The sequence below is a fragment of the Pelophylax lessonae genome (genome assembly GCF_965119305.1).
Source record: "Pelophylax lessonae genome assembly, chromosome: 13".
NCBI classification, from domain to species: domain Eukaryota; kingdom Metazoa; phylum Chordata; class Amphibia; order Anura; family Ranidae; genus Pelophylax; species Pelophylax lessonae.
The window spans coordinates 34342305-34355625 of record NC_138780.1 but is presented as its reverse complement, the minus strand read 5'-3'; the positions used below and the strand labels follow the sequence as shown (position 1 = coordinate 34355625).

The 13321-nt window shown below is 42.9% G+C and overlaps 1 protein-coding gene across 1 annotated transcript in view; it reads right to left on the bottom strand.

The window, feature by feature from the left end:
* Positions 1 to 5701, bottom strand: part of LOC309543303 (immunoglobulin lambda-1 light chain-like) — a 31528-nt gene extending 25827 nt beyond the window's left edge. The window contains exon 1 of the mRNA XM_082242761.1: positions 5623 to 5701. Coding sequence (XP_082098887.1) covers positions 5623 to 5656 — 34 coding nt within the window. The 5' untranslated portion in view covers positions 5657 to 5701. The remainder of the gene's footprint in view (positions 1 to 5622) is intronic.
* Between the last annotated feature and the right edge of the window lie 7620 nt (positions 5702 to 13321).

Here is a 13321-nt window from a genome sequence, read left to right as displayed (position 1 = left end):
GTGTCGAAGCTCCATCGTCTGCTATATTGGTGCAGTTTAAATTTTTTTTTATATATTTTTTTTGTTTTATTAGATTTTTCTCTGTATGGTTTAGATAGCGTCGCTATTTACTGATTATGGTAAATTCACTAAACTACTTTAGCAATTTTTAAAGTGGCAGCAATCAAGATTTTTAATTGTTTATTTTCTTGTGTTGTGTTTTCTAGCTGTGGTGCATAGGTAGGATTGGTGTACAATAGGTGACAAGTCAACAGCCAATGCGTTTTTAGGGAAAGGCCTCCCCCTTCCTCAGGGCTTGAGAAGTAGATGTTGTTAAAATCATGATGAGATGTAAAAGAAGAACTATGTTGTAATTTTATGTTTCATTTCCAGGACAGGAACAGAAAGGAAATACCCTCAGTGGGACATAGCCAGCAAAAAAAAAAAAAAAATTACCCTTGCCTACTAATCTGGAAAATGGCTATGCATGCACTTTACATTTTTTTACCCAAAGCAAAAATATATTTTTTACATACCGTATTTTCTGGCGTATAAGACGACTGGGCGTATAAGACGACTGGGCGTATAAGACCACCTCCTAATTTTCAAGTTAAAACATAGGTTTTGGGCTATACTCGCCGTATAAGTCTACCCCCCTTCCCAAGCAAGGCAACACCATTGAAAAACATCAGATTTCTCATAGATCTCCAAGGTACCCCAAGTACTGTAATACATGTAATCTCTAATAATATCTCCAAGGTACCCTAAGTATAAGTATTACCAGTAGATGTAATCTCAAGAAGCTGGCTGTGCGGGAATCCTGTACCGGTATACCAAATGTACCGTAGCTTTGGCTACATACAGTATATCACGCTGAGCCAATCCCAGTGAGCGATGTATTCTATTATTGAATGCAAAGCCTGTTTGGATTGGCAGAGTCAGAGAGGCGGGCCGATGTTACTCCGCCAATCCGAGCAGGCTTTGCATTCAATACATCGCTCTCCCTGATTGGCTCAGCGCAGTACACTGTTTGTAGCCGAAGCTACGGTACATACGGTATACCGGTACAGGATTCCCACACAGCCAGCGTCTTGAGATTATATCTACCGGTAATACTTATGCTTAGGGTACCTTGGCGATATTATGAGAGATTACATGTATTACAGTACTTGGGGTACCTTGGAGATATTATACTCAGCGTATAAGATGACCCCACATTTTTGGGGGATTTTTTTGAGGTTCAAAAGTAGTCTTATACGTCAGAAAATACAGTACCACTATTTATAAAATTTATAAAATTACACTTTAGACATTTCAAGACCAATTCATATATTATCCTCAGAACCAGCCCTGATACTTGTTGAATTGTTTAATACCCAGTTTGATTCGAATTCCTGTGAATTTGGGATATCTGCTTGTCTGGCCAGAAACCATTTTTAACAAATAGCCACAGCTATATTATAATGGTTCTAATCTATGGGAGAATAGCAGAAAATCAGCAAGAGACAAGACACCGAAGATAGAGGACAGCGATAAGAAACAAAAAGGTAGATAAAGTGGTGATATGAGGGGACAAGACACAGCAACACTTGCTATTTTATTATAATATTACTATAATCTCCATAGCAATTAGGGGCTGGTTCACACCAGAACAGGAGCGTTTGCATGGACAGCGTTTTGAGAGCCCGTTTATTTCAATGGGCTGCAAAACGCATTGGACCACAGAAAAAGTAGTGCAAACATTACTTTTTCACAATGCACTGAATAGTACTCTGGTACCATGTGCTTTGGTGCTCACAAATGCAATCCCGCGATCTGCATTTGGGCTGCCATTGCTAATACATTGGTACCCGCATGCAGATTGCAAAGGTAGAGCGTTCACCTGTGTTCCTTTCCTGCACCATATTCTGGTGTGAAGCAGCCCTTAAGCCCCGTACACACGATCAGATTATCGAACGATCTGTCGTCCATTTTTTGTGGCATGCTAGTCTGATGTGGAAAGTGAAGAGGTTATTTTCATACGAATTTTCCCGTACGACAGAATTCTACTTCAGAAGTGATGTCATGTGTTGGATTGCTTTCTATGTGTTCTTTCGTCTCTGAGCATGGCTAGTCTTGCGCTTAAGATTTTTTTCCGTTGAAAACTGTACTAATGAGACGAAATTTGGACGTTGTGTTGATGGACAATAAAAATTTTATAGCCTGCACATCAGGATTTTTTCAGACGAAAAGTCTGAGTCGGCTGTCGAAAGCACCATACTAAGGCTCCATGTACACGGGACGCTGGAAATGGCCGTTTAGGAGCAGTTGGGCGTTTTTTTCCAGAAGCCCCTGAACCCATCTACATTTTATCTTATCTGTCCATGTACACATGGTCGTTTACAGTCATTTGCAGGCAGTTGCGTTCAGGGACTGTTTTTAGAACGCAATTATTTGCGTTCGAACGTGTGTTTCCCGGCGTTTCAAACGCACAAACGCGTCCGAACGCGTCTGAACGCGATGACCCGCGTTTAGCGTTCGCGTTTTTCCATTTTAAAGGGGAATAATTTTTTTGACCTCTAGGAACGCTTCTAAACGCAAACGCCCGCAAACGCTGCTAAACGCGGGTACAAACTCGACCGAACGGACGTTTCAAACGTCCTAAAAATTCCAGCATTCAAAGGGACATTTAACAACGTCCCGTGTACATGGAGCCTAACAATCCGAAAATCGGCAGATCGGTCGTCGGACGAATTTTCCCTTCAGATTTTCTTATCGTGTGTACGGCCCTTTAGTCTAGGTGCTCAGGGTTGTCCCTGATCTTTTAGGATCCAGGGAATGTCTCTGAACTAGACCAGAGGTGGTAATTGGTTTGTGCGTGGAAAACAAACACGTAATAAGAAGCAATTGTAAGCAAAAAAAATATTTTCCATCAATGGAAGAAATATTTCAACTTACTAGAAAAAGAAAATATTAGAACAATAGAATTAAAAAATATATATATATAAAATATGATTCCCTATCATTTAGGAGTATCTGCAATAAAGAAAATAATATTATCCTTAACCACTTGCCGACCGAGTACGGTAGTACTACTGCGGCAAAGTGGTTCGTTATCGTCTGACGACGTAGTATTAACGTCGTCAGACACTCCCCCTTCTGGGCGGCGCTTGCGCGCCGCCGGAGGCTCGCTCCCGCTGTTTTCATTCACAGCGGGAGTCGGGCCAGGGGAGGAGCAGCGGCGATCGCCGCTGCTCTGCCCCGATCGCCGGGGATCTAGTGTGGAGATCCGCCCGCTGTGTGTAAACACAAGCGGGCGGATCTCCATAGTGACAGGGAGTGACAGATCGGACTGTTCAGCATAGCTGGACATCCGATCTGTCCATGACTCACACAGTCACCTCCCCCCCTACACGTCAGTAAGCACCAGGCATACATTAACCCCTCCCTCTCCAATAAAATTAACCCCTTCCCTGCCAGTGTCATTTTTACAGTAACAGTGCATATATATAGCACTGATTACTGCAGTAATGTCACTGGTACCCCCAAAAGTGTCAAAAATGTCAGTCAAGGGTCCGATCTGTCCGCCGCAATGTCGCAGTCCCACAAAAAAAATCGCAGATCGCCGCCATTACGCGTTAAAAAAAAAAAAACACCAAAAATGACAGAAATCTTTCCCTTTGTTAGTAAACGCAATAACTTTTGCGCAAACCAATCAAAATACGCTTATTGCGATTTTTTTTTACCAAACATAGGTAGCAGAAAACAAATTGGCCAAAAATTTTTTAAAAAATTGTTTTTTACATCTTTTTTGGGGGGAATTTCATATAAAAAAAATGTTAAAAATATTGTTGTTTTTTCAAAATAAACGCTCTTTTTTTGTTTATAGCGCAAAAAGTAAAAATCGCACAGGTAATCAAATACCACCAAAAGAAAGCTCTGTTTGTGGGAAAAAAAGGACGTAAATTTCGTTTGGGTACGGCGTCGCACGACCGCGCAATTGTCAGTTGAAGTCGCACAGCGCCGAATCGCAAAAAGTGGCCTGGATGGAAGACAGCAAAATCCTCCGGTGGTAAAGTGGTTAAAGAGGAAGTAAACCCTCCTCAGGAAGTTGTACCTATAGGTAAGCCTATGATAAGGCTTACCTATAGGTACTGCAAATATCTCCTAAACATGTACCGTTTAGGAGATATTTACCTTACATGCAGCCAGTGACGTCACTGGCGCATGCGCTCTGAAGGAACGGCCGCTCGTGCCGTTCCTTCAGAGTCCCGTGCCGTGACTGTCGGCTCTCGCGCGCGTGCGCGGGAGTGACGTCACCGCGGCTCCGGCCATCTGGCCGGATGCCGCGATCCTGGAAGACGGGAGACTGGACATGTCGCCCGTCATAGAGGTGAGTGACCGGCACGGCGGGGGCTCGTTCTAAGGTAAGTATTGCATAATGAGCTAGTATGCGATGCATACTAGCTCATTATGTCTTTCTCTTGCAGGGTGAAAAAAATAAAAAAATAAATAAATGCGAGTTTACAACCTCTTTAAATTGAAGAAATCACAGCAATAAGGAAATTCTAGTTTTACTAACTTTTGGAAAACCAAAAAAAAGGTATTTTTTTTTTCAACTTGAGTTTAATTTGTTGTACATGTGCAATATTAAACACATGATTCAGCAGTGTTAGCATACAAAAATATATTTTCTAAAAAATATATGTACACACACGTAGACAACGCATATATAGACACACTTTTTTTTTTACATGGGCTAAATTATAAAGCTAATGCACACAACATTTTGAGTTACTGGCACCTATCTTATTTATACCCAAAGTATATATTTTACATTTTATATTTTTTATTTTTACACTTTCTCCACTAGTCACACCACCTAGTGGGTCCATTTGCACACGTCACTTTATATAGGCACATCAGAATTTTGTGACACCAAATGCCAGTTTGATTTTTTATATATTTTTTATAAATTTTTTATATATTTTTTATATATATTTTTTTGTTTATGTCATTTACTTGACCCACAGTGTTTTCTTCTACACTCTATTTACCGAGCATCATATTTGCTTTAGCACTTTATACCACTTTCTTGCCACCAGGTAGTGCCATCCCTCTTTTTTCCTCTTCTATAGTGCATTATATTTCATTTAGCATATTCAGCACTTTATTAGCACCTCATAATTTTCCTCACTAGGCAGCGCCATTCCCCTACCCTCCTTTTCTATTCATCATATAGTCCTTGGACTATAGTTTAGGGAGGCTGCAGCTTAATATTCTAACATATTCTATATCCAAATAGACCGCCAGCGCGGAGTTTTAATATATTTAAATTATAAAGCTAATATCAGTGCAATGCATTCTTAGAGTTTGAAAGAAAAAAAAAAAAAGAAAAAAAAAAAAAAAATATATATATATATATATATATATATATATATATATATGTATATATATATATATATATATATATATATATATATATATATATATATATATATATATAAAATTCTATGAAATTAGATTATACATTTTATTTATCTATGACTATCACTAATTTATATTAGTACCAGTTTTTATTACTAGTACCCCATAACTGTATGTAGAAATCTTCCACTGAGTGTATATTAAAAGTAGCACATTTGACAGCCTTGTAGCTCTTACCTTCAATAACAAGAATCAAGTAAAAGAGATGCATATCTCATCAGCGGGGAAGGTGTTGTAAACCATAACAGTAAGTTCTAATCACTACTTTTTTCACCCCGGAAATGTTACCTTTACTAAACATACTCTCTAGAAAAACTCCTCCTCTTTAAAAAAAAAAAAAAAAAAAAAAAAGAAAAGAAAAGCAGAACGCAAGCTGGTTCATGCTACATACAACATATGAAAATAATATGAAGTCAAAAGAGAGGGATATACAGTACTTTAGTACTATTAATACATATCTATAATAAAAAGTGATATTAAGGTGGACCTACAATCAGTTTAGGTTCACTGTATTAGCACACAATAGAAAATGGTGGAGAGGGGTATTAAAGTACTGATAAACCTACGAAGATATAAAAAAAACACATGCTCTCTTTATAAAAGATTAAAATGTAAAAACATCTTGGACAGATCTATCACTCTTCCTGCTTCTTTGTGTTTTACAACCCCAAAAAAAATAAAAAGTCAGGAAGGGTGGGAACACAAAAGTTGTGCAAACCAACAAAGTACCAACCTTGTCAGGTTGCATCCACCCAAAACTATAATAAACGGTTTTGGGTGGACGGAGCCCCAATGCTTATTTATTTATTTTTTTTTACTGCAGTATTTATCATTTTTATTAGCTGACTGTCTTCATTATTTCTTCAAAATGGACAAATTAGTATGCAATCTATTACAACCACAAACCTCAATGGATGGGCTGATGCCCCATACACACGTGCAGATTATCTGCAGACTTTTGTCTGCAGACTTACCTTTTCTATGTAGTGCAAGGGCCTGCCGGATTGCATACAAATTGAAAGTGTTTAGGTTTGACCTCATATTATCTGGTTTTGGTAAGTCTGCAGACAAAAGTCTGCAAATAATCTGCACGTGTGTATGGGGCATTATATCTAGCAGTATGTCAAATGTGTCTGTGAACTGGTCTGGTTGAACCACTGTCGCAGTGGACTTTCAGAGGAGTAAAAAGAATGGTGTGAGATAGCAAGGTGGCTTCTCACCCAATATTTCTATAAATACAGTGGAAATTACCACGCGTGTGACCTATAGATACAGCTACAAACATTACAATAGGCAAAATATTGTGTTAAGAATCTGTGTGATAAAGTGCTGCGCTCAAAAGTCAGTGGTTCAATGAAGGGAACCACATCAATGTGATCAAGAGGAACATGCTAAATATATAAATGCTATTTTGGGTTACATATATAACATATAATCCAAATATATAACATATAAACCAATATACCAAACAAAATATTGCATATAGTAAGTAAACATGTGAAGAAAAACATCCACATTTGTGGACATAAAGTATAACGTGCATGTACACCGAATAGGGATAGTGTGGATCCAAAATTATACAGTGCAAATAGCCCAGTGTTGAATCACAAGTATATATATATATATATAAATCCTTAAGCCCCCGTTCACATAGAGGCGACCTGTGAGGCGACCTGGTCGCCTCACAGGTCGCCTTCCATAGAGAAGCTGCGGACCCGTTCTAATAGGAGCGACACAAGTCGCTCCGACTTAGAAAAAGGGTCCGGAGCTTCTTTGGGGCGACCAGGAGGCGACCGCCATAGACTTTAATGTTATAAAGTCCGTGGCGGCCGCTCCGAGGTCGCGGTGCGCTGCTCGGCCCCTATGTGAACGGAGCCTTAATGTGAAGAAATTTCATGATGATAAACAGTTCCACACAGGACCGTAAATAGAACACCAGAGACGTGATATCCACCACCTGGGAAAAATCTATACACTTACCGGAAAGCGTGGACTCCTTATGGTGCCGAGTCAAACAGCATGACAGGGAGATAGATCTCCACATTGAATGGCTCCAGGGGTTTCACACTGCCAGGCTGTAGTTGAAATTCCACGCTCTCGGTAATATCATATGTTCCTGAGTGGGGCAGGGGTAGCTGGTAATCGACCCACTGGCCAGTGTGGAAAACCTTCAGTGGCTGGGGAGGAGTGAAGTGGTGGAGCTTTAAGTCAGGGGCTACTGGAAAGAGGAGCAAGTGGAGGTGGCATATTGGTGGTGATTCACACAGGAGCCAGTGGAGAGATCCTCAGGAGGGGGAAAGTGGTGACCCCTTAAAAGGGAAGGCCCTTTTGACCTATTGCTCACACTAATAGCTTCACAAGTTCAGGAACCTTGACCCCCTGAGAGGACTTTAATACTGTGAAAACAACATAACACAGTAATTACTATGGCGCTAATGAAAATCAGTGTGCTGGAGTACAGGTCCTGACCTGTGCTTGAGAGAAGGGGCTAGTTGATAAAGATCCGAGGATCCAGAGTGGAGTTATGACCATGCTGTTTGTTGATTGAGGCTGTTTACTCTCAGCCTTCAGGTGAGTAGTGATGTCGCGAACCTAAAATTCGCCGTTCGCGAACGCGAACATCGGCAAATGTTCGCGAACCGGGCGAACCGCCATAGACTTCAATAGGCAGGCGAATTTTAAAACACACAGGGACTCTTTCTGGCCACAATAGTGATGGAAAAGTTGTTTCAAGGGGACTAACACCTGGACTGTGGCATGCCGGAGAGGGATCACGCAAAAAAAAGTTCTTAAAAATTATAATTTTTTGATAGAGAGCCAATTATTGGAAAAATTAAAAAAAAATAAAAATAAAAAATTTCTTTGGATTTAGCATCTGGGGGGTCTAAAAAGTGTACCTGTGAAGTTTCAGCTCTGTAGCATGTCCAGAACCCCTAAAAAAGAGCATTTGTCTTATATTTTCAGGAATATGGCTTCTCTGCGGCTGGCTTTTTCTCTTGCAGGCATTTATCGGGCATTTTTTTAGGCAGGCATGTCATTTTTTGTATTTAGTGTCTGGGGGGTTTAAAAAGTGTACCTGTCAAGTTTCAGCTCTGTAGCATGTCCAGAACCCCTAAAAAACAGCATTTTTCTTATATTTTCAGGAATATGGCTTCTCTGCGGCTGGCTTTTTCTCTTGCAGGCATTTCTCGGGCATTTTTTTAGGCAGGCATGTCATTTTTTGTATTCAGTGTCTGGGGGGTCTAAAAAGTGTACCTGTCAAGTTTCAGCTCTGTAGCATGTCCAGAACCCCTAAAAAACAGCATTTTTCTTATATTTTCAGGAATATGGCTTCTCTGCGGCTGGCTTTTTCTCTTGCAGGCATTTAGCGGGCATTTTTTTAGGCAGGCATGTCATTTTTTGTATTTAGTGTCTGGGGGGTCTAAAAAGTGTACCTGTCAAGTTTCAGCTCTGTAGCATGTCCAGAACCCCTAAAAAACAGCATTTTTCTTATATTTTCAGGAATACGGCTTCTCTGCGGCTGGCTTTTTTTCTTGCAGGCATTTAGCGGGCATTTTTTTAGGCAGGCATGTCATTTTTTGTATTTAGTGTCTGGGGGGTCTAAAAAGTGTACCTGTCAAGTTTCAGCTCTGTAGCATGTCCAGAACCCCTAAAAAACAGCATTTTTCTTATATTTTCAGGAATATGGCTTCTCTGCGGCTGGCTTTTTCTCTTGCAGGCATTTATCGGGCATTTTTTTAGGCAGGCATGTCATTTTTTGTATTTAGTGTCTGGGGGGTCTAAAAAGTGTACCTGTCAAGTTTCAGCTCTGTAGCATGTCCAGAACCCCTAAAAAACAGCATTTTTCTTATATTTTCAGGAATATGGCTTCTCTGCGGCTGGCTTTTTCTCTTGCAGGCATTTATCGGGCATTTTTTTAGGCAGGCATGTCATTTTTTGTATTCAGTGTCTGGGGGGTCTAAAAAGTGTACCTGTTGTACCTGTCAAGTTTCAGCTCTGTAGCATGTCCAGAACCCCTAAAAAACAGCATTTTTCTTATATTTTCAGGAATACGGCTTCTCTGCGGCTGGCTTTTTCTCTTGCAGGCATTTAGCGGGCATTTTTTTAGGCAGGCATGTCATTTTTTGTATTTAGTGTCTGGGGGGTCTAAAAAGTGTACCTGTCAAGTTTCAGCTCTGTAGCATGTCCAGAACCCCTAAAAAACAGCATTTTTCTTATATTTTCAGGAATACGGCTTCTCTGCGGCTGGCTTTTTTTCTTGCAGGCATTTAGGGGGAATTTTTTTAGGCAGGCATGTCATTTTTTTGTATTTAGTGTCTGGGGGGTCTAAAAAGTGTACCTGTCAAGTTTCAGCTCTGTAGCATGTCCAGAACCCCTAAAAAACAGCATTTTTCTTATATTTTCAGGAATACAGCTTCTCTGCGGCTGGCTTTTTTTCTTGCAGGCATTTAGCGGGCATTTTTTAGGCAGGCATGTCATTTTTTGTATTCAGTGTCTGGGGGGTCTAAAAAGTGTACCTGTCAAGTTTCAGCTCTGTAGCATGTCCAGAACCCCTAAAAAACAGCATTTTTCTTATATTTTCAGGAATACGGCTTCTCTGCGGCTGGCTTTTTCTCTTGCAGGCATTTATATCAGTGGTGGGTGGGCAGTGGCACAGTACACTCTCTGTGGACCTGACAGCAGTCACTGGCACCCAGGCAACTGCAATTTAAAAAATATATATATATTTTTTTTACTTTGCAAGCTGCTGTGCCACCTTATATATCAGTGGTGGGTGGGCAGTGGCACAGTACACTCTCTGTGGACCTGACAGCAGTCACTGGCACCCAGGCAACTGCAATTTAAAAAATATATATATATATTTTTTTACTTTGCAAGCTGCTGTGCCACTTTATATATCAGTGGTGGGTGGGCAGTGGCACAGTACACTCTCTGTGGACCTGACAGCAGTCACTGGCACCCAGGCAACTGCAATTAAAAAAAATATATATTTTTTTTTACTTTGCAAGCTGCTGTGCCACCTTATATATCAGTGGTGGGTGGGCACACAGTGGCACTGCAGTGGGCACAGTACACTCTGTGGACCTGACAGTAACTGGCAGCCCAGGCAACTGCAATAATAAAAAATATTTTTTTTTTTTCAATTTATTGCAACAAGATGCTGTGCCACTGTATATATATCAGTGGTGGGCAGTGCACTGCAGTGGGTACAGTGCACTCTGTGGACCTGACACAGCACTCACTGCAATTATGACAGAGGAAAAAAAAAATATTTTTTAAAATGCAAGGTACTGTGCCTGTGCCACCCGAAATGAGTGTGGTGTGCACACAGTACAGTCTGTGGTAGGTCTGTGGCCTCTCACACACAGCGGGCAGGCAACTGCAGTGTACAATAGATATATATAGATATATATATAAGGAAAAAACTCTATTACCTTACCAGCCCTTAAAAGGGCTTTTGGGGACACTATATATATATATATATATATGTATATATATAAATAAAAAAAATCCTCAATTACCAGCCCTTAAAAGGGCTTTTGGGGACGCTAGGTATATATATATATATATATATATATATATATATATATATATATATATATATATATATATATATATATATATAAAAAAAAAAAAACACAAATACCAGCCCTTAGAAGGGCTTTTTGGGGTGCTGATATTACAGCAGTAGTGGACCAAGAACACTGCAAGACCAGGAACACTGACTAACTGTCCCTAGCTTAACAGCAGCAGCAGCAGCAGCAGCTCTCTTCCTACTCTCACTACACACACTGCTTCAGAATGATCTAAGATGGATGCTGCCCTTGCTTATTTATAGGAGGTGGGAGGGTGTGGGAGGGAGGTATGCTGATTGGCTGGAAATGTGCCTGCTGACTGTAAAGTTCAGGGTCAAAGTTTGCCTCAATGATGTCTTATGGGGGGCGGACCGAACATCGCATATGTTCGCCGGCAGCGGCGAACGCGAACATGCTAAGTTCGCCGGGAACTGTTCGCCGGCGAACAGTTCTATACATCTCTACAGGTGAGAGGCTAGTACCACTGGTGGAGGATATTGGCACTGAGTGTGAGCAGTGGCGTAGCGTGGGTTGTCAGCGCCCGGGGCACGGTAAGTAATTTGCGCCCCCTACACAAATCTACTAGACCACTACACAGACCTACCTTATACCTACACTGACACCCCCCATACACTGACACCCACACTGACCCCCCTCCCACACTGACACCTTCACTGACAACTACACTGGTCCCCCCATACACTGACTCCCCCATACACTGACACCCCTACACTGACCCCCCTTACACTGACGACGTCACTGACCCCCACCCCTACACTGACAACTTCACTGACAACTACACTGACCCCCCCCCCCCCCTACACTGACCCCCTATACTGACCCCCCTTCACTGACCACCCCTACATTCCCACATACACTGAGACCTACACTGACAACTGCACTGACCCCTCCCCCTACACTGACCCCACACACTGACACCACACACTGACACCACACACTGACACCCCTACACTGACACCCCTACACTGACCCCCTACACTGACTCCCCTACACTGACCCCCCTACACTGACCCCCCCTTAAACTGACAACTACACTGACAACTGCACTGCCCCCCCCCTACACTGACACCACACACTGACTCCCCTACAATGACCCCCCCTACACTGACCCCCCTTAAACTGACAACTACACTGACGCCCACTCATACACTGACGCCTACACTGACCCCCCAATACATTGACACCTACACTGACCCCCCCCCCATACACCGACACCTACACTGACCCCCTCCATACACTGACACCTACACTGACCCCTACACTGACCCCCCCATACACTGACACCTACACTGACCTCCCCATACACTGACCCCCCCCCCCCCTATACACTGACACCCCCCATACACTGACACCTACACTGACCCCCCCATACACTGACACCTACACTGACCCCCCCATACACTGACACCTACACTACACTGACCCCCCCATACACTGACACCTACACTGACCCCCCCATACACTGACACCTACACTGACCCCCCCCCCCCATACACTGACACCTACACTGACCCCCCCATACACTGACACCTACACTGACCCCCCCATACACTGACACCTACACTGACCCCCCCCCATACACTGACACCTACACTGACCCCCCCCATACACTGACACCTACACTGACCCCCCCCATACACTGACACCTACACTGACCCCCCCATACACTGATCCCTACACTGACCCCCCATACACTGATCCCTGCACTGACCCCCCCCCTACACTGACCCCCCCCATACACTGACCCCCCCCCCTACACTGACCCCCCCCCATACACTGACACCTACACTGACCCCCCCATACACTGACACCTACACTGACCCCCCCCCCCCATACACTGACACCTACACTGACCCCCCCCCATACACTGACACCTACACTGACCCCCCCCCATACACTGATCCCTACACTGACCCCCCATACACTGATCCCTGCACTGATCCCCCCCCATACACTGACACCTACACTGACCCCCCCATACACTGACACCTACACTGACCCCCCCATACACCGATCCCTACACTGACCCCCCATACACTGATCCATGCATTGACCCCCCCCTACACTGACCCCCCATACACTGATCCCTGCACTGACCCCCCCCCTACACTGACCCCCCATACACTGATCCCTGCACTTACCCCCCCCTACACTGACCTATCTCCCCCCTCCTATGTCCACTTCCCTGGGCTCCCAGGCAGGCAGCACATCACTCAAGTCACCTCTTTCTGTGTCCAGACACTGGGGACTTGAGGAGACGATCTGGAGCAGAGGAGAGA